The sequence below is a fragment of the Frieseomelitta varia genome, unplaced genomic scaffold (assembly GCF_011392965.1).
Source record: "Frieseomelitta varia isolate USP_RPSP 00005682 unplaced genomic scaffold, Fvar_1.2 scaffold_190, whole genome shotgun sequence".
Classification (NCBI taxonomy): Eukaryota; Metazoa; Arthropoda; class Insecta; order Hymenoptera; family Apidae; genus Frieseomelitta; species Frieseomelitta varia.
The window spans coordinates 180,258-206,838 of record NW_025109639.1 but is presented as its reverse complement, the minus strand read 5'-3'; the positions used below and the strand labels follow the sequence as shown (position 1 = coordinate 206,838).

General features: G+C 30.8%; 2 protein-coding genes and 1 long non-coding RNA gene across 9 annotated transcripts; 1 reads left to right on the top strand and 2 right to left on the bottom strand.

The window, feature by feature from the left end:
• The first annotated feature begins 2,371 nt into the window (after nt 1-2,371).
• LOC122539080 (centrosomal protein of 135 kDa-like) lies at nt 2,372-23,712 on the top strand. Of its 2 annotated transcripts, XM_043673684.1 has the most exons (21): nt 2,372-2,927; nt 3,175-3,475; nt 3,618-3,850; nt 4,059-4,251; nt 4,402-4,568; nt 4,670-4,865; nt 4,955-5,137; nt 5,222-5,319; nt 5,400-5,501; nt 5,612-5,848; nt 5,999-6,094; nt 6,157-6,386; nt 6,494-6,704; nt 6,780-6,895; nt 20,642-20,921; nt 21,569-21,766; nt 21,883-22,059; nt 22,136-22,338; nt 22,563-22,694; nt 22,780-22,875; nt 23,491-23,712. In XM_043673684.1, the coding sequence occupies exons 1-21, from the start codon at nt 2,739-2,741 to the stop codon at nt 23,543-23,545; spliced, it is 3,693 nt and encodes a 1,230-aa protein (XP_043529619.1). In that variant the 5' UTR covers nt 2,372-2,738; the 3' UTR covers nt 23,546-23,712. The 2 variants fall into 2 exon arrangements, with proteins under 2 accessions (XP_043529619.1, XP_043529621.1); XM_043673686.1 differs by lacking the exon at nt 22,780-22,875.
• Nucleotides 7,214-14,984, bottom strand: LOC122539081. Of its 6 annotated transcripts, XM_043673687.1 has the most exons (6): nt 13,603-13,879; nt 10,382-10,384; nt 8,908-9,079; nt 8,582-8,775; nt 8,154-8,485; nt 7,214-8,052 (listed from the first exon to the last, which is right to left on the bottom strand). In XM_043673687.1, the coding sequence occupies exons 1-6, from the start codon at nt 13,614-13,616 to the stop codon at nt 7,349-7,351; spliced, it is 1,419 nt and encodes a 472-aa protein (XP_043529622.1). In that variant the 5' UTR covers nt 13,617-13,879; the 3' UTR covers nt 7,214-7,348. The 6 variants fall into 6 exon arrangements, with proteins under 6 accessions (XP_043529622.1, XP_043529625.1, XP_043529623.1 ...); XM_043673690.1 differs by lacking the exons at nt 10,382-10,384; nt 13,603-13,879 and adding an exon at nt 14,465-14,984; XM_043673688.1 differs by lacking the exon at nt 10,382-10,384 and having other exon boundaries at nt 13,603-13,877.
• On the bottom strand, nt 15,324-20,501 carry LOC122539082. Its single transcript, XR_006308984.1, has 4 exons — nt 20,063-20,501; nt 17,994-18,208; nt 15,870-16,060; nt 15,324-15,661 (listed from the first exon to the last, which is right to left on the bottom strand). It is a non-coding gene; the product is annotated as an uncharacterized LOC122539082 (long non-coding RNA).
• Nucleotides 23,713-26,581: the final 2,869 nt, after the last annotated feature.

Genomic DNA, 26,581 nt, shown 5'->3' with positions numbered 1-26,581 from the left:
TAATGCCGCTTGAATTTCTATTGAAAATCGTGAGAATCAGGAGAACCGTTGGGGGCGTGGCCTAGTCGTGCCACCTCCTCTATTCTTATGTCCTCCTGATACAAAACTAGAAATTTCAGAGAGAAAAGACCTCTGGTTCTCGAGATATTGCCGCTTGAATTTCTATCGAAAATCGTAAGTATCAGGAGAAAAGTTGGAAGCAGATTCCTGTCCTGCCACCTCTACGATTCTCGTGCGCTCCTGATACAAAACTAGAAATTTCAGCGAGTTAGAGCTTCTGGTTCTCGAGATAATGCCGCTTGAATTTCTGTAGAAAAATGTGAGAATCAGGAAAACCGTTGAGGGCTTGGCCTAGTCGTGCCACCTTCTCCATTCTTATATCCTCCTGATACAAAATTAGAAATTTCAGCGAGAAAGAACCTCTGGTTCTTGAAGTATTGCCGCTTGAATTTCAATCGAAAAACATGAGTATCAGGAGAATCGTTAGAAGCTGATCCTTGTCGTCCACCTCTTCGATTCTCATGCGCTCCTGGTACAAAACCAGAAATTTCAGCGAGTTAGAGCTTCTGGTTCTCGAGATAATGCCGCTTGAATTTCTATCGAAAAACATGAGTATCAGGAGAATGGTTGGATGCAGATCTCTGTCGTTCCACCTCTACGGTTCTCGTGCGCTCCTGATACAAAACTAGAAATTTCAGCAAGTTAGAACTTCTGATTCTCGAGATATTGCCGCTTGAATTTCTATCGAAAATCGTGAGAAACAGTAGAACCGTTCGAGGCGTGGCCTTGTCGTGCCACCTTCTCGATTCTCATATGCTTCTGATACTTTTTAATTGTAATTTGCGTACGTTTGATTTTAGTTTATCATAAGATGGTTTATATCTGTAAGTTCACTGTGAGCACATTTTATAGAGTGATACGCTTATTGCTATAATATAAATATATGTAAATATAATGTATTATATATGAAACAATTTTTATTTTTGCTTTAAACTTGTAAAATATTTTAAATCAATTATAACTTAGGTTTAATTATTATCAGTTTAAAGTATGATTTGTATTTTAATATATTGTGCTTTGGTTTACTTTTCATTAGTTTTTTCTTAAAATTTCTTTTGTTGCTTTTTTGCAGAATGATAAGATATTAAATAATGATATTTTGTAATCATATGTCAAAAGCATTTTCTTTTTTTTTTTTGTTGAATTAATTTGTTTTTAAATAAATGGAGGATAGATGGAACAAGAATAGATTTCGATACGTAGCAACGTGGTGATATCAGGACAATCATTATTATTTATGATGCAATTATTAATTGCATTACTGTAATACAATTATAAATTATATAATATTAAAAATAATATGACTTATGCGACTTCGATCACGATTTAGTTTTTATGTAATTAAAGGTTTTTTTGAATTGTTAGAGATATCGTTGATTTCTAAAATTATAGTGAATTGTTTTATGATAACATATATTACATTTTTAAATATTGTAGAAGTCCATAGACTTTGAATGGATTTAAATTTTGATGGATATTTCAAAACATATGAGTTGATAAAATGTAATAGATCTAGTCTATGTCTTCTGTTTGATTAAATTTCAGATTAAATACCAATCTAAATATATTTCAATAAATATGAAATCCTGTTATAAGTATTGATTTTATCGTTTCCAATGAAAAACCAATGGATGAATTCGTAAAACACGAATAGAGCTCTTTCTGACACATGTGTAAATACAAGGTAAAAAATGGAATAATTTTAAATACTAATCTCATGTTTTGGAATCTGGAGATATTAGAATTAACCATTTTTCTTGTATCATTTTACTTGGTATAATCACAGATGAACTTCACGTTTGAGTATTGAATGTTTAACAACACTGTAATGGTTCTTAAAAATCATATTGCTGGCGCATTCACTAATTCTTCAACTCACCGTATTTAAACATAGAGTGCGCTAAAAATCCAGTGATTTTTTTAGTATGTTGGTATTTCAAGTCACGGGCCACGAAAAACCATAAGATGCAATATCTATTCCTATACTTCGTCTGTGATTGGACCATAGATGAGGTATTCATATACCTCATCTGTATTCTGAAAAGTCCCGTTTTATGTTTGGTTTATTCTATCTTTAGTCAATGTCAATGGTTATATTTTATAAAATATTCAAATATAGTTAAAATCATATTCTATACTATTTAGCTCTAATATTCTAAAATATTTTAAAATATATTATGAATAATTCTTTACCTTGTTTAATAAATAATTAATTATATAAACTACCATAATCTTCGTTAGGTACAAACACATATTGAAATACAGCATTTGTAAATAAGAATGACATTCTATAATGTTGGTAACAGTTTTGAATAATGTTTAACACCTAACGGGACATGCTAGAAAGTACAGTAATAAACAATGTTGTTCGTGTAATCTGTAAGAAACAATGCAAATATATAATAAAAGAAATTGTAGTTTTTTCAAAAATTGAATATTTTGAGATAGATTTATAGATTTAGTGTAGCATGATGAGATATCATTTTTGTACTCTCAATATTTTGGTTATATTAACGTTAATTATTTGAAAACATTTATTTTTATTAATTGTATGCCGAAAAACTCCTGCAATAAATTTGTAAATATAATTACGTTTTAAAAAATATGAAGTTCTAGTTATTGGAATATAAACATACATGAAACATTAATGAAATTAGCTTTTTATAAAATTTATAAAAATGAGTTTGGAAGATGAATGTAACATAACTGCAAGGTATCGAACTGTCCGCAAGCATTTAGATAGCTTAGGATACAAACAAGCACTTACATTAGACTCACTTCCTCTGATAGAGAAGTTATTGGCTGATTTGATACAAACAACAGAAAGCTTAAAGCATTTTAAAAGCATTGCTCAAGAAAACATTGAGGTTTGTGCTTTTGTTAAGTTAAAAGTCTTAAGTTAAAAGTCTTTTTTTTTGTCTTCAATCTAAAATTATATTGAATATGTATTTTTAAAACACCCTTTGTATAAAACAATGAATATGCTGTAATGCTTTGATGTAATAATGAATTAGAGAAATATGTGAGATATTTTAGAATAATGAAAAAAACAAGTTATATTACTCAATTTTGTTATTATATTTATATAATTTAATATTTACATTGTATCAATAGGCACACGTTCAGTTACAATCAACAATTGATCCGTATAAATGTGATAATGTAAGGCTAGTACAAGAATGTAACCAGCTTCACTTAGATTTGATAAAAGAAAAGGAATGTCATCAAAAGCAAATTAAAGATCTCAAGAAGGAAGTATATAAATTAGAACGTGAATGTAATGATCTTCAGTTGGCATCTTCTAGGAATTTACATAGAATTAAGGAGCTTGAAGCTGAATCTGCTAAAAAATCAAAAAGAATTTTGGAACTGCAAGGAAAATGTTTAAAACCAACTGTCAGTAATGTTGGACTAGGTAAATTATATTTATTTTTTATTTTTTGTCACGTTTGAGATTATCTTTTTATAGAAATTTGTTTATGATCTTGGAAAATAATATTTTCTTTTTTAAATTGTTATGTTTTATTGTTACTAATGTTTATTTTGATTGTTACTAGCTTCTAAGAAACGTCCTGTTTTTCCACTTCGAAGACCCGTTATAGAAAGTGAACCATTACCAAAAACGGGAAATAAATCTACTCCGTTACCAAATTTAAGTGTAGTGGAACCAAAAATTGTTGATTTGTTAAGCATGGCTGATCATAAGATGAATTGTTTAAGTCATGAGGTAACAAAATTAAAGGGAGAACTTTCTTTACAAACCGACAATATACAAATATTAAAAAGTCAGGTATAATACTATCGATTACATCTGCATGAGTTTAAATTGCTTCTGCTTGCATGTAAAAAATTTATATAATGTATTAAATGTTTTATTTACTGTTAATTACCACTAACAACAGAGGATATATGGATACTAAGTATATGCATGTTTATTTAAATTTGCAAAAATTGATCAAAAGGACAGATAAAAATATATTACAAAAATATATTTATAGTTGACTACTAAGGAAAAAGAAATTTTGCGATTAAAGAAGATGTTAGAAGGAGGTAGACCATATTTAGCTGTTTCTAAAGATTGTGCTTGTAAAAAAGCAGACTGCAGTTTTGTAACATCCAATTTCAATATAGATAGTAATGAATTAAAAGTTCTTCAACAAGAAAAATTAGAATTAGAGCAACAATTAAAAGGTAAACAATTTATTTTCTTTTAATTAATTCTTTTATTAATTTTCTTCTAATTAATGTATATATTAATATTATATTAATATAAATATAAATATATATATAATAATATATTAATTATATTAAAAATATATATTTATATTTTATTCTATACAGAAGCTTTAAATAAACAGCATGATGCAATGTCTCAAGCACTGAAACTTGCTGATCGAAATGAGGAATTAGAAAAAGAATTAAGAGATATAGATCACATTGCATTAGCTGTGGAAGCTGATTGTAATTCTGCAGTTAAAGAAAACAATAGAAGAGTTTCTAAATTGCAGGTAATCAATTATCAAAGATTATATTTTAATATTTACAATAATCGTGTAATTTATATTTACAATTTATTATAATTATTATTATGAAATTTATGTTCATACAGGAAAAATTAGAGAATGTAATGGCACGAGTACATGTATTAGAAGGTGAATTGACCATTGAGCGTAGAGAAGTTCAAGAATTAAGAGCAGATCTAGAAACTTGTAAATTAGAGAAACGTAATATTGAACGTACTTTGGAATCTACATTAGATGAGAAAAAGCAGATGACTGACAGAATAAATGAATTAACAATAATTGGTATACAGAATTTTTACTTTTATATGATTACTATTAATATAATTAAATAATTTTTAAGGTAATAGATATTTTTTTTAATAATATTATAGAAAAAAATTTAAATGATGAAATTGAAAGATTAATTAAGGAAAATGAAAAACAAAGACAAGATATTATTCAATTACAATATAACAATAAATTATTAAAAGAAGAAATGAATAGAACAGAAATATTAGATGATAATGGAACAAAAGGTGCTAAAGAAAAAAGACGGCAGAATAGTTATGATAAAGGTAAAATTATAAGATATAAAATATAATAAAAAAGAAAGAGTAATTTTATGTTTAAAGATTCATAAATCTATTTAAAATTATTAGGAGAGAATAGAATAGAATTTCAAGAACCATATAGAGAAAAAGATTTTCTTCAAGGAATAAATAATGCCGAATGTGAGAAAGAAATTGAAATAAATGATGTATGTTTCATAAAAAATATTTCTTTTACATACTTGTTTTGTAATGATATAAATATATTAATCAGTATTTATTTTATCAGTTACAACAAGCTATTGAACAATTAAGGAGAGAGCGAAATTTCTACAAAAATGAATATAAAAATATTAAGGATAACTATAATAAAGTGATCGAAAAAGACCACGTAAAGTGTCATCTGTTATGTACTCATAGTTTCATTTAATTTATTACTATTTATTTAGTAATTTAGAAAGTACAAAAGTTTTAAATAATTATCTTTACATTCAAAAATAGGTTGATCTATGGTCACGAATTCGAGAATTAAAATGTCAGTTAAACGAAAAAGAAAATGCACTAGATGAATTACAGCGAGAAAAGAAGGAATTATATCGTGAAAAAACTAATTTAGAAACACGTTTACAAACTTATAAAACTGAACATAAAATACCTTGTCGATCTTGCAATCTATGTAAACGTGGTGTTGCATGTAATTGTTCTGCTTCAGTTATTAAAGATCTAGATAAAATGAAGGTAAAAATTGCAAATTATTTTTTATTTTATTATTTTTGGATAAAATTGCAATTTGTACTTTATTAGAGAAAAACTTCATAGTCATAATATCTCTTTTCTATAAAATGTTTTTAAGAATTTGTAATAAAATTTATGAGTAATATTTTTTAGAATATTATTGAACGTCTGGAACATGAACGTGATATTGCACGTGCTGATGTTGATCGTTTAATCGAAGAACGTGATGCATTACGCGAAAGATTGAAGGTAATTTGTTAAATTGAATTATTGATATTGATGTTATATGAATATGACAATTTATAAATCAGATAGCAGCAGAAGCACACACATCTGAACAACGTCGTTTAAGAGAAAACTTGACCGATGTTGAAACACGATTAAAACAAATAGAAAAAGAACGACAAGAACTCTTACATACACAAGGAGCACGAAGAGCTACCATAAATGGACTTGAAGATCAATTACAAGATTTGCGAGAAGAATTAAGACGAACTAAACAAGAATTAGGAACTCAGCGGACACAATATTTTCAACTTCGGTATTACTTATTTTTCATTTTAAAAATTTTTATAGAAATTACAATACAAAAATATTTCTTTATGATGTATTATTGATATATTTATGTATAATTAATAAATATATTAGAGCTCTACAAGATCAAACTGATCAGGCTTTAACAGATGCTCAGAATCAATTAACACACTCAGAATCGGAATTAAATAAAGCGTTGGATCATAATCGGACCATGGAACGGCAGCAGTTACAGCTTGAAAATCAAATAGAAGAATTACAACAAGAAATTACTAATCTTAAAGCAAATATGACACATCTGGATCATGAAAAGGATCAATTATTGGTAAGTAAGTAATACATATAATTATGTTACAAAATAATCAATAATATACTTAAGTTAATGAGTCATTTATCTTAGATGGTATTGGACGAGAAGACAGAAAGAATAGCTACTCTAGAAAAAGAAATTATAATGAAAGAACAACAACTAATAGGAAGGGAGCAACAGGTTCGTGACCTACAACACAAAAACGAGTAAGTAACATATAAGTAATTTTATAAATTTATAATCTGATACATTCTAGAAAGTTGGTTTTCAAAAACCTAGTTATTATATTATGAACATAACACTATAAATTGTATATATTTACAAAAGATTGGCAGTGAAAGTGATGTTTAAATATTAGATTTGATAAAAATATTTTCATATATATTTATAATAGAGAAATATTAAATAGTAGAATTAGACTAATGATATATCTATCAGTAGGATTTAAGATAGAATAAACCTAATTATAAAAATAAACAAAAAAATTTCATAGCACTAATATATTAAATAAATAGAAATTTGAGAAATTTGCACGAGATTGTTGGGAACATTTTATGCAGAAGATTTGTACATCATTATTTACACAGAATATCTAAAAAATTTATATAGTAAATAGTTCATTTTATCACCATCTCTTATATATAGTCCGATTTTTATATTTAAAAGTTTATTGATTTCACTTTTTCATTGAGAAACTTTGCTAAACTTACTGTGGGTGGCTGACAACCACCCGGAGAAAGAAGATTATTACTTTCTAATTCAGCAATTTGTGAATTTTCCGTGATTCGTTTGTACCCGGGTCTGCATTCGCACCTTGCTCTTGTTTCTGTTTCTTCGTTCTCCCATAAGCTCTGTTTTGGCATTCTTTTTGCAACTAACCATTCTCCTGCAGTACATGGGCCTTGGGTATATAATTTATAACAGGTTTTATTTATTTCTATCATGCCCGGTGTTGATTCACAGCTATCATTAACTTCTTCGGAACATTTTTCCGAGTTTGTCAATACGTTTTTACATCCACATACTCCATTATAGCTAATTCCATCAACGGATGGTCGTATATTATAATCATATAAAACAACTTGTCCGTTGGGACATGGTCCTCTAGTTCCTATTTTGTAACACGTCTTTTCTTGTGGAAAATACAGTCGTCCTCGTTTGCAAGGTACAGGAATACAAGTCGTCGAATTTATTAACATATAAGCATTTTCACATGGCCCTTTTGTATAAAGTCTGTAGCAGAATCCATTTTCATAGAGAACATGACCTGGCTTGCATACGCACTTAGCTCGAATTATTTTGTCATTGATTACTGTATTTGTTACAATAAAATGATGCCCTTGTAAACATGGGCCGATACCACCTGTCAATAAATGAATGTATTTTTAACAGTGTGAAGTAACAATAAATTAAAAGATAGATTAGAAGGTTTTTTTCTATCGTTTGTATTCTGAGTTGTCTTACCTAACTGATAACACATTCCAGTTGGTTCATGATAATGGGGTAATTTAGAATGACAACCACATATACCACCTGGTAAAAATAATTCTCCAAGTTCTGTACATGGTCCTTTAGTGTAATGTTCGTGGCAGCCACCTATACTACCTGCCCAATGATATCGTCCAAGTTCTCCATTTGTAGAACAAGAACATATCGCTAATCCATCTTCATCTACAGTGAGGAGTTCACCTTTTGGACATGGTCCTTTGCTAAATTTGGGATAACATTTGCCATCCCTAGGCCAGTAAATTTCTCCTTTCTCTGTACATTGTTCTGGATCATGACAAACTCCCCATCTTTATTTAGAAATAAAATAAATTTAGACTTTTCGTATTAATTATGCTGCATTAAATAAGTTTTTAAACGAAGATCTATTAGATTTGTTGTAATACCTAGACTTTCCAAAAGTCTTTGGTACGGGTGCGAAGAATTGTCCTTTTGGACAGGATGCTCTTGTATAAATCTTGTGACAAAGAGCATCTCTAGGAGATTGTGCGGTTCCTGGAGGACATCTGCATTCAGCTACAGTTCCACCTCTACCGGCAGCTGGACCAAGTTCCATTGTCTCTGGACATGGAGCTCCAATCTGTCGAACAAATCCATTATTAGATTATATTTAATGTCAGTTAAGTAAAAGAAAGAAAAAGAAAAAATATGAGAAACTGATTCTCTAATATACAATCTCCAATGATTTTATAAAGAGAAATGCAGCACCTGCCTGGAATATTTTGTAACACTTTCCATCCGGCGGCCAAAATAACAATTGCCAGCCACGTGGTTGAGCAGCGCAGGGATTGCTTGACGGATCTGCCCATGGTGGAGGCATTATTGCTGACTTTACGTGAACAATCGACGCGAACCAAAGAATTACTAATACATCTCGTAAAGCACTGAAACGCATTTGAAAATTGAATGAAATGCATGAAGTACGGTAGCATTCTGAAGTTACAATATTATTTTGGGATATAAATTACAATTACATACAATGATATAATAATTTTCCTACTAAGAGAACGAGCAAATACAAATTAAAGTTATATCACAACAAAGATCTCCGATTCCACATTAATCGAGCATGTGAAACTGAGAAACACCGATTGCGATAGAAAATGTCATGTATTCATGTCTACGTGTGTCAAGATCGAGGGTACTGGTAGAAAAGAGCAGAAGCACGACAGAAATAAAATGACCATACTTTCACTGTTTCACTATGGCAATGGCATTGTCCCTGGTTTGAGATGACGACATGCATGTGGAATAAGAATGTCTCTATATACGTGTCGTATAACTGTTGCAAATTGAAAGCAAAAACACTTTCTTCTTTTTTCTCTTTTGACTTTGCCCATTTTTAGACGAGCTGAATGATTTCAAACGATCTGTTTGAATTAGAGTCGAATTAGAAGATTTAATTTCCATTAAAAAATTTTTTTTAAATAAAAAAGTAACATTGGCAATGGATATTCTATCATAAATTGTTGAAAATTTACGTTGTATTTAATCCGCGAAATTACGCGCGTTTATCCATTCCAAAATCAAGGAAGCGATTACAGGATGTAAGGAACCTTGGCACTTAGATCTTAATAGTTGCTAGACAAGCTTTCTTCAATGACTTTCCATTGCAGTAGTGGGACGAGTTCTGTCGATCGTTCTCTGGTGTTTTATTAATTACGTTTTTTTTTTTTATTGTCTTTTTTTATGTGGGTGTTTCAAATGAGAGTCGTGACACTCTTGGTTCGAGGAAACGAATAAATTGCTACTTATTTGCATATGTGATATTGCTACAATTATAGAATTTCTGTAGTAATAATTTTATGACAACATTACGAATGTCATGTAAATATTCATAGAAGTTCTAATATTTTCGAAGATGATCAATGTAACTGATGATGAGTTTTCAAGTCATCAATTTTATAGTAAACAAATCAGATTATTTCGCGCGGTTCCGGTTTGTTGGCGCTCATTAAGGAAAGTCGCACGGTCGTCAGAGAACTATCGCGAGTTGCGGAATTTCCGAGCTTCCTTTTTCCTGTATAATTATTACTCATTGTCAAACTGGTGTGACCACCTCGCACAAATAAAAAGTGAGAGTATTAGAGATTTATTTGGCAAAGCAGTATTTACGCATTCTTATCGTGCATTGTGGAATAATAATTTTATTACAAAATAATGAATTATTTAACAAACTTTACAACAACCTAGAACTTTCCTTATTATGATACTCTGTTGGTTCTGTTTGAATGGTTTAAATAGTAAAAGCAAAAAGAATCATATTTGAAATTTCTAAAGTTTGCATTGAAAGCTCTAAGAAGAAAGAAGGATTTAATTTTCCATAAAAAGAGAAAAATACACAGTATCTGTCTTTATAAACTATAACTGAAATATCTGTCGCACTTAATGGATAAAAAAAAAAATGATTTTAAGATTTTACAATTTTTATAGTATAAACGTTCAGTGGTGATTACATCTTATAAGTGAAAAGTAAGAATGTTTTTATTCGTATTAGACATAAGATTCGTACGAACATTCGTGGAATTGATGTTTTTAATTAATTGGCTAATTATTTACTGGGGAACGAGGGAACATTGCGTCAGAATTTTCACGTTTACTGCACTTCATTACGTAAATATCAAGATAAATTACTATGTTCATTTATAATGATTAACCGAGAGAATTTGCACGAAATTACGTAAATTTTTTAATGTGTATTTTTCAATTACTTTCGATCAAGTTTAATTCGATAGATTTTTTTTTTTAAGATAAAAACACGAGATCGGGTTTATTAAAACTTGAAAATATTCCCCAATAAACAATCGAGTATCAGAAAGTGTAAAAATAACTATAGTGACACAGTTTGCAATAATGATGGTAGTGCTCCGTACAAAATTATTAGTGCAGCTGTTTGATTCATTTCTTCTATTCTAATTACTCTGATATTACTGAAAAGTAACGATGGGCGTACGGGAACATCATCGGTGGCACTTATTGTGAAAAGAAGTAATGATCATGAATTCTTTGAAAGGTTATAGCTGTTTGGATAGGAGTAACGATGACAGACGATATAGGTATGATTTTTTTAATCATTTGTTTTCTGATTAATGTATGACTACTATTAGTCGAATTCGTGACATTCTTTGCAAAACGAGACTTCATATTTCCATTCGATCCCTTTTAACTAGTTATGAACGATTAAGTGACGATTTAATACTAGAACTGCGAGAAGTTCGAATAAAGAATGAATTAATATTCATTGATTAATAAAAGTATTCTTTACTAATGTATGTATCTAATTTTGTTCCAATGACTGTAGTTCTTTTAACGCTAGTTAAGAATGATCCAATTACATTTAATAGCAAAACAATAAGAGTTCAATAAAGAACGAGAATTGACATTTATTAAAAAAAGAATTCTTTACTAACACTAATTTATAGACATGTGTAGCTAATTTCGTCTCAATAAATGGAGCTCTATTTCCATAATTATGCAATGCAACTCCCATTCTCGTGAGACACTTGTTATTTCATGCTGCACACTTGTTATCTGTCATCCCCTATGATGTAACTCGTCATCTATCGTTGGTCCAGTGTCTGATGTGTTTGTACTATTTCTTTCACGTCTCTTTCACGTCTACCTTTCAGTCTTTTTATGTGCGTTACATAAAAATAATGGAGCGAGCGATAAAAATCAGAAGCGTTATGTCAGTAGTAGGTCGCATATTTTGGAATAGAACCTTTAATATTCTGGCCGGCAATTCCACTAGATTTCAAGATACGTGCTTTGCACGTATCTTCGAAAAGCATCAAGATAATTGTTTAACTTCGGACTTTCATTGCCAACTAGCTTTCTCCTTATTCACGCGGTTGAAATGTAACGATTAATTGTCGTTCGTTTAGTTGGGTAGGTGATATTTTTCAACTTCTGCGTGGCCGTTAAAGATACACATACATACATCAAGCAGATACTTGAAATTTAGAGTTTTTTACTTTGTTCCCTTTTATTCTAATAATTAAGTTAGTTTGCTTATGTTGATGCTCTATGTGAGATTGCCTTCATGTTTATTTGATTTGAATCTTAGAAATGCGATACCTTAATTATTTAAATTCATTTCTTACTTAATAATCATTGAACAAAGAAATAATGATATTTCTCCGTCATCTTTTAACTCTAATAACTGTTAAATTCTTCGAAAGAAATCTAGTCGTTTAATAGTCATAGACATTTAAAAAACAAATACTTGGTATTTCGTTACGTATATTAATTTTGATTAATATCTTCGTATACTTTCACAACAGCATTTACATTTTCTTTAATTTTTCAATAATTCAACAAATCAGCTGTTATTTGAAATTCAATCAGTTTAAATTAAAAAATAATCATTTTCCATGGCGCTTGTCGTAATTGAAAGTAAAAATCATTAATTAACAAGTGTGACTAATCTGAAATTCTGCTTGATGAACCTTCGTTATTAAAGTAACTTTCATTGTCTTCTAGATGAGCTATTGTGCCCTGCTTAAATCATTTTAGTGCAAGATCTTATATAACAAGAGATGTAATCACAGAATAATCTCATAAAATCACATTGAACTATAATCTCGCTAAAGGATCTCTTGCAAAGATCAGGTCGTGGCATTTGTATTAGAGGAACGAAACGACCTTTCAAGATTAGCCAATGCCATTATGTAACTTTCATCATAAATGTACACAACAAATCTTTTTTTCTTTTTTTTTTTTTAATTATAAAAAAATTTTTAACCAATTTGTTTTGTAACGGACTTATTATTGAACTAAATGAAAATAAAAATTTTTACATCATTAAATCAAAAGGAAAGAAAGGATTTAGAAACTTTACGAACTTTGTATCCTTACAAACATTAGCGAATTTATTTATTTGTGAAATCGAAATACAATACATTATTCTGAGAAAGTAGCGAGCATTGCTTTTCATGAAGTTAAGCATTGCTTTTCAGGAAGGAATAATTGCACTTCTTGGTAATATTTGTATCGCACCGAAGCGATATTTCTTGACGGTATATTCGCTTTTTAATTGTCTTAACTATACGCGAGTTATCATATACTCGTTACTGGTGTATTTTAAATATGCTCCTTTTTTTTATCATAATTGTTGTTTCGACCTCTACGTGTACCACATAAAGTAGTTTAATGAAAATCTTCAATATTTTTATGCAGATTTAAAGGGTAATTTTTGTTTTCGCTTAATGTATTACAATTTTTATTTAATTCGACAATATTTACGTAAGAAATAGAAACGACGTTTTAATTGTATCTTACAAAAAAGAGATGAAAAATATCATGTTCCCCGAGGAACAGTAACATGGCGATACAAATATAATTAACGGTCAATTGAAATAAATGAATCATTGATCGATCGTTGATGAAACTATAAACGATGACTTACAATGTCGTTCTCATGGTGAAGGCGATTAAGAACTGAACGTTTTGATAATCACATCACAGATATTCACCAAAGTTCACCGTGTCCTTTTATCGCGGCCCTTTGACATCCTGCGATCGACACGAGGCGTGCACGAAACGAAAAGCGATGGTGTTAGCTCGAGCACCGCGGCAAGACTGAACATCGACTTCGAATCACCTCACAGCGACTTCGTGCTGTTACCTAACTTCTCCAAGACAAGAACCAAATAGACCAGCGCTCGTCTCACTCTTTTTCCTTTTCTTTTTTGGTAGGTTCGTTTTATACCCGAATGGATTGTGATTACGTCGACAAAACTGCGTAGGATAAAATTCCTGATCCTACCATAAACGCCTTCTCAACTGCATCTGTTCGCCACGTCACGTTCTTAAGTGCAAAAATCCTCTATCGCGTATCCGGTTCAATACCGGAGTGAGAATCAGACACAGAACCACAATAGTTCCGTGATTTGGAACTCGTGCGTGAGTTTTCGTAACACTCGATGTATAATAAAAATGAGGTGATGATCGAATAATTTCCTAATCCATTTGAAACGTGTCACTATCTGATAATCTTCGTTTTTTATAAATATTGTTATATTTTGTTATATTCTTTTTATTATTATTATATTTCTCCTATAATCGAATGGATTATAGGAGCTGAAGTCTAATTTACTCGTGTCGTCTCTTTATTTGGAAATTAATAGTGTTTAGGAATGGAAATCGGTTGGTATCCTCTTTTAAACAAATGTTGAGTTAATCGACACAATCGCGAAGACAGAGCACGCGAGTGTTCATTATTGGTCGAAAGTGTCACATGCTACGAGTCAAATATTATATACATATACATGTGTGTAAATATCGCTTGATGAAGAAAATGAAACTTCTCGCCACCATGACGAACTTGTTACTCCCTTGAAAATTTCCAATTGTGCAATTTTCATGGAATCGGAGACTTTCGTTGGACGTCCGACCTCCGAAAGGTCGCCACGGACGTCCAACTCTGCACGAACGCACTTTCGTCGACTGAGTGGTGTGTTGCATAATTCGGAAAGAACGGGAGTCAGCGTCCGGCTGGATCAGTTAACGGAAACCGTCATAAACCCCTTGGAGTCTTTGAGATCCTCGTACACGGATGTCCGTAAATTGGCATCTTTGTGAAGATGGATTCCAGGAGAAATCTCTCAAGACCTTTGACTCTGTTAAATGAGGCGGATAAGTTGTCTCGTTGTTGAAGCCTTCCTAGCGATTTTGACGACTTGACACTTGAGGGATGAGATTCCTGCATATTGTGATACGTTTTATTAATTACTCAAGATGGATTATGTTCGTATTTTATGATTAATGTCATAAAGTGATACTAAACGGTGATAATCTTTCAGAATTCTATTTACTTCTAAGAGAAAAATATTATTAATCAGTTGTAGCTGCTTACTGTATCTAGAAATTAACAATTGTTAAGGATAAATAATTTCGTATTTTTGTAATGATGTATTAATGAAACAATAAGTAGGTGAAATTTTCAAAATGTGAATATATGAATGTGTAACTTTCAAGTTATACGATATTATAAGGGTTGAAAGAACTGCATGAATCATACAAATGACTAAGCGCTTCAAAGAAAACTTTCAGAATAACTTTTTAAAAATGTTGTATCAATAAATCAGAGTTTGTTGCATCTATTTGAAAGTATTACGTTACAGAACAGAAGTTCTTTTACTTTCATCCAGCAAAAGTTTAATAAAAAGAAAATCATTTTTATTGATTCTACTGCAAAAACCATTTCTACAAAAACTTCGACTTTCGCTTACGTAATGACATATTCTCGTCTTCTTCCTTCAATTCAAAACTTACAAGCGGTTTTCATTCCTATCCCTTTCGTTTCGGTAATTTATAAAGTTTTACAAAGTATTGTACATTGACGGAAATAATCCAACACCTGTTCTCAGAAGATTAATAGTTATGAATAGAAGATTAATAGTTCAGGAAATATTAAGACGTCGTTGTACTTTGTATTTCTTCCTTGCTATTTCCTGACAATATTGCTTAAATTATATATTTACTATAATGTGGAAAGTCAGTGATATTTAAAAATATGAAAATACACATTATATATAATAGAAATGTTATATTTTTAAGCATCAGTTATATTTACTATAGTGTGGAAAGTCAATGATATTTAAAAATAGAAAAATACAAATTATATATAATAGAAATGTTATTATATTTTTAAGCATCAGTTTAGAAACTCACGCTTGTGTCATCAAATTTCCCTCTTTCGAATTACCTCATTATACAACTCCGAATCATGTAATTGACATAACCGATTACCAAATAGAAAATCCAATCGTTGGAGTCAATCAGACGAGACCTCTTAAAAAAAACCAATCTGACTCATCTAATCTTGCCCCATCATTTAATATCTGTTCCCTCTCGCATCTATCCTGAATTGAATGAGGTAGCTTCTTTCACTCTCGTTTTAACAAACAGAATAACTTTTAACGCTTCATCTTAAAGATATGATTCGTAATTCAAGACTTACATAAATTAACTCGTTATTATTGTCCTTATATATATATATGTACAATTTTGAGAATTTTACTTTGTATATACTTAATGGTTCATTATCTCAATACATTATTACAAAAATATCAAATTACTTATTTATAACAATTACAGATTTTAAATTTGAATTTGGAATAAATAGTTACAATTATTGATAAATAAAATTCTGGTTATGGAGGGAATGAGCTAAATGTAAATTCTACAACATAACTTTTGTAACAAACATTTCTCGCATGGTGGGGAAAGGTTAGAACGTGATTTCTGTACAAGGATTCGGAGTAATGACAAATTCTTTTTCAAGGAGTATCGGCATAATCTCTAGGATCAACGAGTCGAAAAGATTACAACGGTTCTGTGCATCCTGTTACGAGTGCTTCTCACGCGCTTACGTTCCCTGCATTTCGAGGAACCGTGCATTGCCCTTTGCGTGTAATGGCCGAGGTGAATGGCACTTCTAAAAGGGCGTTTCGTTTTGACACCGAGCACCGGTAAAGAATTCTGGCCGGGCATTCTCTCCTATCGACTTAGATGCCGGCTCGAGCCATCCAGGGCGATGCACTTGGCCGTGTGAACGATTTCGTGAACTTCCGATCACGATGCTGTGACCATCTTATTGTTAGTTTCTTTAGTAAACTTGCTTCTCACTCACTTGCCTCCTCAGTCAGGTGGAAAATTGTCTTTCGATTTTTAGAAATTAATCCACACGACAAGGATAATTTATCAAACTTCGAGATTTGCTTCATCGGTTGTAAATTATAATGCTAGCTGGGATTGCAGGTTTTTATGCATTTGTAGGAAATTGAAAAGTTGCAGAAATTATATGCGAAAATATGACGCGTTGAAACAAACTTCCATTTTGTTCCATTTCTTTGTAAAAAAAATGTTATAAATGCTGCAAAATCCGCAGTTTAAATGTATGAAATATATATATATATATATAAAGAATTTCACGTTCCATTTCTCTAAGCGTACAAATAATTATTCTACGAAGCAACGTTGAAGAAATTTGGGAAATTTCATTGCTTAACATATATTTGAGTCATGATTCAATCTTAAGGATAGAATGAACTTTGCAATCGTACTTGTCAAGCTACGTGGCCACATTTCGCCACATTACGGGATCACATTGATGGCTCGGAACCTCCATGAAAGGAATTCAAAATTCTCGAAGGCGTACAACATAATCGCGCGAGCCTACGCGAACAGGCTTCTTTATCGCGGCTTCGATTTCAGGGACATTCTTCAGGACGAACGAGAATGAAAGTATGCCTTGCTCAATGACAATGTCTAACGTATATATGATGATGACCTTCGTCATCGCACGAAAACCTTGAATTTCGTCCCGAGGCAAATCTTTCGTTCGTAATTCTTCATGTCCCGTTTCGTTCTTTTCTCGTCAGAATGATTCTTCTCTCACCTGTAACATAAAAGATGATAAAAATATGAAATTAACTAATTGAAACGTAAAGATGACGCGTGTTTTAGTATTGTCGTTCTTAATTTTTGAGTTAAAAATATTTAAATAAAATATAAAAAAGATGAAGAAAAAGTGTGAAACTTTCTTATTTCGTAGAAAGCGCAAGTCACTTACAACGCTTATCAAATTGTAGTATCAACGATTAATAGTAGATAATACTTCGAAGTTTTTATTGACATTGCGTATATGCAGATACGTGCTTTCGTAATTTTTTCCTTCGCTTCTTCGGCAATGTATTATGCGCGCGTTAAACGTAACTGTAAATTGAAGGTTTCCAACGTTTGAGTCGCGATTATGAAAGTGCATATCTGGTTGGAAAATAAGTAAACTCTTACCGTAATTAAACGAAAGGGAAATGAATACCAGTGAACTTCCGCGGTCGTTTCATTGGTCATGTGATGTATACGAGAATTTACGTTTACATGAACGCCATAAATTGTCGTTTTCTTTTTTATCTATTCAGCATTTTATATATATACACATTCCTATATTCTTCCTGCATCCGGAGGACGTTGGCTCTCGATTACTTGTCTAAAATGTAATTGGATACCTAAAACAAACGTACAGTATATTATTAAAAAATAAAAGTAATGAAACAGAAAATATTGAAATATATGGAAATATATGAAGACGATTTTTACACTATTTCTATGTATTCACACGTATTCTTTTTATCTATTCTTAATAAGTACTTTAAAATCTTTCAACTATCCTTAACAAGTATTTAAAAATCTTTAATAATACTTCTGTTTAATTTAATTAATTAAAATTCATTTCTTTATTTGATTTATAAATCTTGTATTGAGTTATTATAATGTGAAACATTAACGTGTTATAATGGATATTACAAGAACGTTCTGTTGAATGCGAACCCGGTGCTTTCTACGTTAGTTTTCCTATTTCCTTTATGTAGAATAAGTTCACTTTTCTCCAGCCAGTGTAACTTCAGTTGATAGACGGAAAAATTTTTCTTCAATTTAATGTTTACGGTATATACATATATATTACACAGTCCCTTCTTGCATTTGTTCTTCTTTGAAAATTTATTACCAATGAATGCAATATTATTATATTTCAATACAGCATATTAAGTTTGGAACAACATAATGATAAAATACAAAAACATTATAAATTAAAGATGTAAATGGTTATTTTTCGTTGTATTTTCCGATTTATTTTATTTTGGTGCGTATTAAAATATTCTTGATCACGTGACGTGATACTATTGATAATAGAAATCCAGGGGTTACGCAATCTAATCTAACATATAACTATATGCATTAGATCTAAAATCAGTATTTTTCTCGTATGTTTCTTCACGAGGTCCGTGACACAATTCTGGTCGCTCTTATCACACGATTGTGATCGATTCTTCATCCATCGTGTTATTTGAAATAACTGCTAACATATTGACTTCTTTGTCTACTATAATAATATTTTATACAAAATGTGAAAACATTTTCTACATCATTATGTTTTTAACTTATGTAATATAAGATCGTTACATTTACATACTTGCACATTTGCATCAGCGGGATTAATCATAGTAACATTTTATATAAAATATATGGGAACACTATGCTTTTAGTTTATGCAATATAAGCTTTATATTTACATGCTGGAATTATTTGTAATAATATTGTGAACTATGCAGATTGTGAAAACATGTTTTCTAAAATATTATGATTTTAATTTGTGTACGAAATCCCACGTTCCATATCTCGATATTTGAGAAACGTGCGTATTTACGATGCATTTGCGCGTGAATCTGATGCGTGCGTGAATGACTTCGACCAATATATAAATTCGTCTTGAGGTTATTTTCACTTTTATATGAAGGAAAAGGCAGCGTCGTGCGGATACGGACGATCGAGGGAAGCTGCCGGCATCGAGGAAGGATGTCGAGATGAGAGAAAGTCGTCTGTTCGGTGAACAGGTCTCTCTCGAACTTTTTTCCTTTTTTGAATCCCGGCAACTATGCGCCCGCGCGTTATTGCCGCTTACATAATACGCAGGCGCGTAATCGAGACGCGTATGATCGATGATTATTTGAATGAACCAGCTACAGCATTATCCTTGTTGTCTTTATAAAATGCTATTTTAATCTGTTTGATACTATTTTTATTTTTCGAACGAAGTTGAAACTGAATATGAAAAGTTCGACAAGTTGAAATTAAATTATTATTATATACTCGGCATTTTATTTTTCGTTATCTGTATATTGCACATGTTGAAAACTGTTCGAACAATCTCTCCTTTACACAATTTTTACATAGTAACGATAAAGAGAAGATAAATAAAGTAAGCGAAATATCTTCTATTTTTTAATCATTTACTATCTTTTAATTATTTATATTATGTACGTTGGGATATTATTTGAAGAAGATATCATTTAAATCGACACTCGCTGTTGAAATTGAAATTGAAGTCGTGATTTGTCTCAGTAGTTAGAATATTTTAATAATAGAAACGTGCAACGCTGCACGTTGTGATTTAATGTAGGCTTTCTACGTCTTGTCTTTTCTCCTCTTTTTACGTATTCAGCTTTTTCTCCCTAATAAAATTGTTTTTGATACTACGTGACCCGTAAACGGAACGAAATCTGGCCGCATAAATATTTCTTCGGGAAAGAAGGGATTAAGCAACTTCGCCGCGATAGGTGCCTAATTCGTCAACGTAGTCATGCTGCCCTTGTCCTCTTTCCAGAACGATGCTTGCGCCACGAGGGTTGAGCATGTGATTCGCATAATCGAATAGGCACGGATTCAATATTAAAACTTTGATGTAGTATTCGATTTCATGGCGATTTCTTTTTACATAATTCAAATCATTTCTTTATTAGACAGTCGGTTCACTTAAAGACGAAAAATAATTGCAACGTATTGCAACGATGAATTCTTTCGAATTTCCGTTTCACTTCTAGATCTTTTAGTAGTGCGATCCGATGGCGAGTAATTTTTTTTTTTAATTTTTACGATATCAGAATATGCGTGGATCAAAGCGCGGATCAGAGCAGACAACTAAGATCGATACAGCTGGAGATGGAAAATCTTCAGCGACAATTGCAAACGGCCTCGTACGACAGGGAGAACGCTATTCAGGAAAATCGACGAATCCAGGATGACTTAGCTGCGACTACTTGCGAAGTAAGGAACCTGCAGCGCGAATTAGAAACGTCTCGCGCGGAATCGTTCGATCTGAAGAGACAGCTTCAAACTTATGTTAGCGAAGTCCGTAGGGCTGAGGAACTTCTTACTAGAAAGGTGATTCTATTGAAATTAAATTTTAAATCTGACTCATTTTTTTCACTCTTACAAATTTTAAGGTTTTTGGTGTTAATGGCGTTATTGCAAGACTTGTATAAAATTTATTATTTTCCAATTTTTTTTTATGTTTTTTTTATCATTCTGTTATTTTTCTTATGTTTATTATATACTGTTATTTATACTATTATATTGATATTTAACGTATCTTTTTAATTAACTTTGCATCCTTTGCTAAATATAAGATTTTACTATTCATATAAGATTGTCATGTTTACTATTCACATACAATTGTCATCAATTTTATTGATTTGACTTCAGAAATAACATTATGCTTCGATAAGTAATATTCATTTCATTGTTATGAAAGTACAGCAGAAAAGAAATACATGTAATGGTTACTCAAGTTTACAGAGAAACTAAGATCATAAAGAAGAAGATATTCAAACAAACTGTTTCATACGTCTCATTCAGGAGAGAATAGTTTAGTTTGATTCTTTCAACGTTGACATGGTTCGTGGATAATTGTAGTAATGTGAAATGACCTCGAAGTGATTTTTTTGTAACAGTTACAAATGTACCACTATCATAATATCTGTAAAATATAGCAGAATTTGCTGCATCTTTTTCTTCCGTTTACTTTACAGGAAAATGAACGGACAGAAATGTTGAATCACTTCAGAAGCCTGAGTTTAGAGGCAACTGTTTTAGAAAACAATAACCATAGTTTGGAATCTGAAGCAGCTGAAGCAAGAGGAGCACTCCAAACGGCTAAAGATCAGCTGTTAGATTTAGAACGACAATTAGCGGACAAGGATAGCTTAATAAGAGGCTACGAAACGCAGGTTGAATATTTTTTAAATATATCAAAGAAGCTATAGGAGTTTTAATAGAAAATTTGTATTTAATCAAGTGGGAGAACATATATATATATAAAATTATGCTAATAAAAATCTTTCAGATCAGTGAACTGACTCAAACTGTAGCTAGTATGGAATCACAATTACGTCAACAAGGTGAACAGAAGCACATTGCAGAAGCTGATTTAACTGCTGTTAGAGATTTATGCATGAAATTAGATCAACAGAAAGATGCCCTTATGCAACAATTAAATGATAAGGATGCACTTAAAACGCAGGTAAATATTCGTGAATTTCAGCTAGTGACAACAAATAAAAAAGAAAACAGTTTTTTAATTTGTGTTTGATTTTTAGTATGATATGCAAATTGCTAAATTAAAAACGGAGCAAGCCGTAATCCAAGACCAAATGACTAAGGACCGTGCAACAGTTGAGCGCCTTCAAATGCTGTTAGATCAAGCGAGACAAGAGTCTATAACTGTCCAGACTAATAATCAGGAACTCCAGAATGAAATGGCCAGATTGAGGCAGAAAATGTCTGAACTTCAAAATAAATTGTAAGAAATTTAACTATTATAGTATTAAGTATTAGGATAAGTTTTCTAACTGAAGTAATTAACACGTTTCATATAGAAAAGTAAGCTTTTTAACAGAACTTTAAATTTTTGTAAGAAATTTTCCGGCGTTTTAATTAATTTATGATGTACAAGTGTTAATTAATAAGATATTAACTTTTAATTACAGACATCATTTTTTTTTTTTTTTTTTCTTAATGTTACAGGTCTTCAGAATCGGCGAAACTTCGACAGTATCAAACTCAAGCTGCAGAATATTCCAAGCAAATCAGCGAACTTCGTAGACAAGTAACGAATGAAAGATTTGATCGCGCAAGAAAAGAAGAAGAACATCGTAGGTATGTACAAAAGTCATTTTAATGATTCGTTTTTAAATTAGCACAAATTCAAAATACGAATACTTCTCGATTATGTTGTTTTTAGATATTCAGACAGTCTCCCTGATTCAATCGCACAAACTTCACTTCCTAATCAAACTAATAATCAAATTCCTAATGAGACAAATGATGCAAAACACAGGTAGAAGAATATTTGATTTAGTAGTAGCAATTTTAGATGCAGAGGAGGATTTTTTTTTTTTATCATTCTCATATAATGTTTTACACAATTGACATGTTTTTCATAGTCTCCGTAGAAAGTTCAAAACTTGAATTTTCCTCTGCATTATATTTTCAAGTTTCAAATGATAAAAACAAAAAATTACACTGCCAGGCAAGTAGACTGGCTGAAGAAACCTTACACCGCGATTTCCAAATATCCTCATACACGTAATGGCACGCGATCGGTATTTGAGCGACATTCCTTTCCCTTGGATTGCAAGTGTTTGCCATCGGAAAATGTCTTGCACGATCCATCATCGAAAAAATCGCCATTTACGCCTTATAGTAACGAAGCAGATGTCTCAAAGCAGAATGATTTCGTCAGATGTCCAAAACCTTTGTGATTTTACCAAAAATGATTTTGTATATATATCTTGTAGTAATTCTACTAATTATTTATCTACTAATACCTTTGCATGGGAATAATAAATACAAATTTATTCCTGAAAATTTCATTAAAATTAACAATGAATTGTCAATAAAATTTCTTGATATTTTATATCTACTGAAATCTTTTTTGTTTTTTTATTTGCAGGTCTTTAAATTCAACACCAGACAGTTTTAATGTAGATTCAAATGTGGTTATATAAAGTGACTTAATCTACTCTAATCAATAGATATTTCCAGAATGAAACAAGGAGAAAATGTGATGGTCAGACTGAAAGACGCGGAGTGCAAATATTAAATCCCATCGTTGTCGAATGCAGTAACCACTCGCAAGATGCTCAATGTGATGTTCCTTGTATAAATATAATGTTACGATCAGATTGCAAAATGCATTCAAGTCAATATAACTGTATACAGAAAGAAAATACTTCACTACTTCAAGCTAACAGAGATTCAATGAGAACTGATCTTACGGCATCGAATATGCTACAGTTCTCTTCGTTTGATAGAAAATATGATCATAATACTGTTAGTAGTTTAAAGAATCGTTTCAACGTGTTGCAATCAATGCAAAGAATGCACTGTGAAAGAAAATACAATCAAGATAACAATGATTCAATTTTTAATAATATTTCACAACCTGGATACAATAACGATCTGCCTTTTCTTCATCATTCTATTCAATTATATAAAATACCAAGTAATAACGAGTTTCAATCAAATTCAGTCAAAACGAACTTATTTTCCAAGATTAATGGAACAGCTCTAGAGGAAACTTCACTGTTGAATAAGGCTGCAGTAACAAATTTAATTGCTGATGATGATATTAAAGCAAATTTTAACGCGAATAAAATTGCTCAATGTCCTGCAAATTTTTGTAAAACATTGCCTAAGAATTTTCCAGCAACAAGATTGGACAATATTATAAAACAAATAAATGATAGCAATGAAGTTTCTAAAATGATAAAAACCGATTTATCATTAAATTTGGAGCAAATTTATAAGGTGAAAGAAAATTCTTCTAAGTATTTGAGTTATCCTGTGAATTTAAAATCAACTTTAGAAAATCCTACGAACTTACAATTAAAACCTCCAGATATGTTATCTGATACTGAATTTATGAAATCGGAAAGTTTATTTAAACCTTATACACCACGCAAAGAATTTCTTTATATGAGTTCTCTTACAACTCCTGATGTTACCAGAAATGTAATGAAACACAGCAAGTTTAAAAACACCATCTGTATTAACAAAAGTAAAGACGAAATAACTAAAGTAACCAAGTATGAAAGAAATAAATTTAATAAAAATATGTTAGTAACGAAAAAATTAAAAAATTCGTTAATTCCAGAAAGTATGGATATCTGTAGTAATGCAAATTGCGATAAAATTAACCGTTCTATATTAAATCCAAAACGAGACGAATATGACAACAAATCTTCAAGTATAAAAGAACACAACGAATGTGAAGATAAATGCATAAATACGATTGATAGTTCTTTAGATATATTACAGAATATGCTGAAGGATGTTAAAAGATTTAAGGATAAAGCCATAAAAAATTCTAATGATCAAAATTATCAGTTCAAAGAAACAAAGGATAAACATATGAATTGCATCGACATGAACGGAAGAAACGAAGTTATTTTATCAAAAATGAATCGCGATTCTTTTAATTCAGTAGAAATAATAGAACCAAAGTGCAGGAAAATGTTGCAAGAAATTAAAAAACATGCAGAAACATTAGAAGAGCAATTAATCTTCCTAAACAAAAGTATAAAAGCTAAGAAAAAGAGAAGCGAAAAATCTAATATTAAACAACATAGGGATATGATTACACAAAACCCCGAAAAGAAAAATATTTATATACAGAAATCACGTTTACAAGATAACGTAAAATATTGTCAAAATTCGCTAATAAATCTAGAAAATAACTTTAATTCACAACATGTTAAAGGACAAGATATAATTCTTTCACAAATTGACAAAGAAAGTACATGTACGAAAGATCATAATAAAAAAGATGAAAGTTGTGGAAGAAATGATGCTAAATCAATGTGTTCTAACAATATTTCTCCAAAATGCATAAAAAGTACCCAAATTCAATGTGCAAGGTCTATATCGTTTCATATTTTTGATTTATCGAATTTTAAACCAATTGCTACGTCTACGCCTAAGAAGATTAATTCAACGGGAAACGATGAAACTCATCATTATATATCAGTTTGTACTCAAACAACTTGTACATTTGAAGGAGATTTACAAACAACTCAAATTGAGAAAATTACATCGACTGAATTCAGGAATTGTCCGATGATAAAACAAGAAAATGAAACAGCTAATTCAGCAAATATAATTAAGAAAAGAATATTCTCATGTTGTAATGAAGAAAGTATTACACAAACGACTGAATTAAAAAGTTATCCGATAGAACACGAAAGTAAGACAATTAATTTGATAAATACAGATAAAGAACAAGTATCTTCATGTTGTAACGAAAAAGCTATTATAATATCGTTTTTAACGAAAACTGTAAGCAATAAATGTTTAAAGTCTAAATATAAAAAGTCAGAGTTCTTGAATTTCAGATCGAGGAGTTTGATTGGCCCATGTGCTCAGTGCGGTCAGAGATTAATTAAATGTAAATTGTTCAAACGTAAAAAGCAGATGCCTATAGTATTTAAATTAATGTCTGAAGCATATAAAAGTGAAGATCTTCGTTCTAATGAAAATAGTTGTGATTATAAAAATTGCTCAGCATATAACTGCAGAGTATCAAATTTAGTAAGTACCGTATGTACGCAATCGTCCAATTTAAAACTTACAATTGCCACCTCAGTTTCTCGTGCCTCGATTAGCAATCCAAATAACGCGAAAAATAAAGAAAAAATATCAAGAAATGAAGAAAGCTGCATATTGAGTTAATAATTGATACAAAGTAAAAAATTACTAATGTAGTCATTTCTTGAAATAAAACTAAATCATCGAACACCTAGAATAAGAGTCTAATTTGTAATCTAAGCAATCATCTCTTATAGGGTAAGATCAATTATGAAGATAATATTTCTGACTACAATTTTTAAGATTATTATAAAATCGACTGTATTAGCATTATAATTGAAGAGAAATTGTTATTGTATTGTACGAGTAATATATTATAAAGAGAACTTATTACATTTGTTTATATAATTTACTTGCGGAATTAATAAAGTCATACATTGTAATAAAACATATGACAT

What these genes read in the sequence shown, in the direction of transcription:
- LOC122539080 (XM_043673684.1), top strand. Translation starts at nt 2,739, where the DNA reads ATGAGTTTGGAAGATGAATGTAACATAACTGCAAGGTATCGAACTGTC. An exon ending in TTGCTCAAGAAAACATTGAG is followed by an intron (nt 2,928 to 3,174) that starts GTTTGTGCTTTT and finishes TTGTATCAATAG; the next exon opens with GCACACGTTCAGTTACAATC. An exon ending in ACAAATGATGCAAAACACAG is followed by an intron (nt 22,876 to 23,490) that starts GTAGAAGAATAT and finishes TTTTATTTGCAG; the next exon opens with GTCTTTAAATTCAACACCAG.
- LOC122539081 (XM_043673687.1), bottom strand. An exon ending in AAGACTTTTGGAAAGTCTAG is followed by an intron (nt 8,486 to 8,581) that starts GTATTACAACAA and finishes TTCTAAATAAAG; the next exon opens with ATGGGGAGTTTGTCATGATC. An exon ending in TGGAATGTGTTATCAGTTAG is followed by an intron (nt 8,053 to 8,153) that starts GTAAGACAACTC and finishes ATTTATTGACAG; the next exon opens with GTGGTATCGGCCCATGTTTA.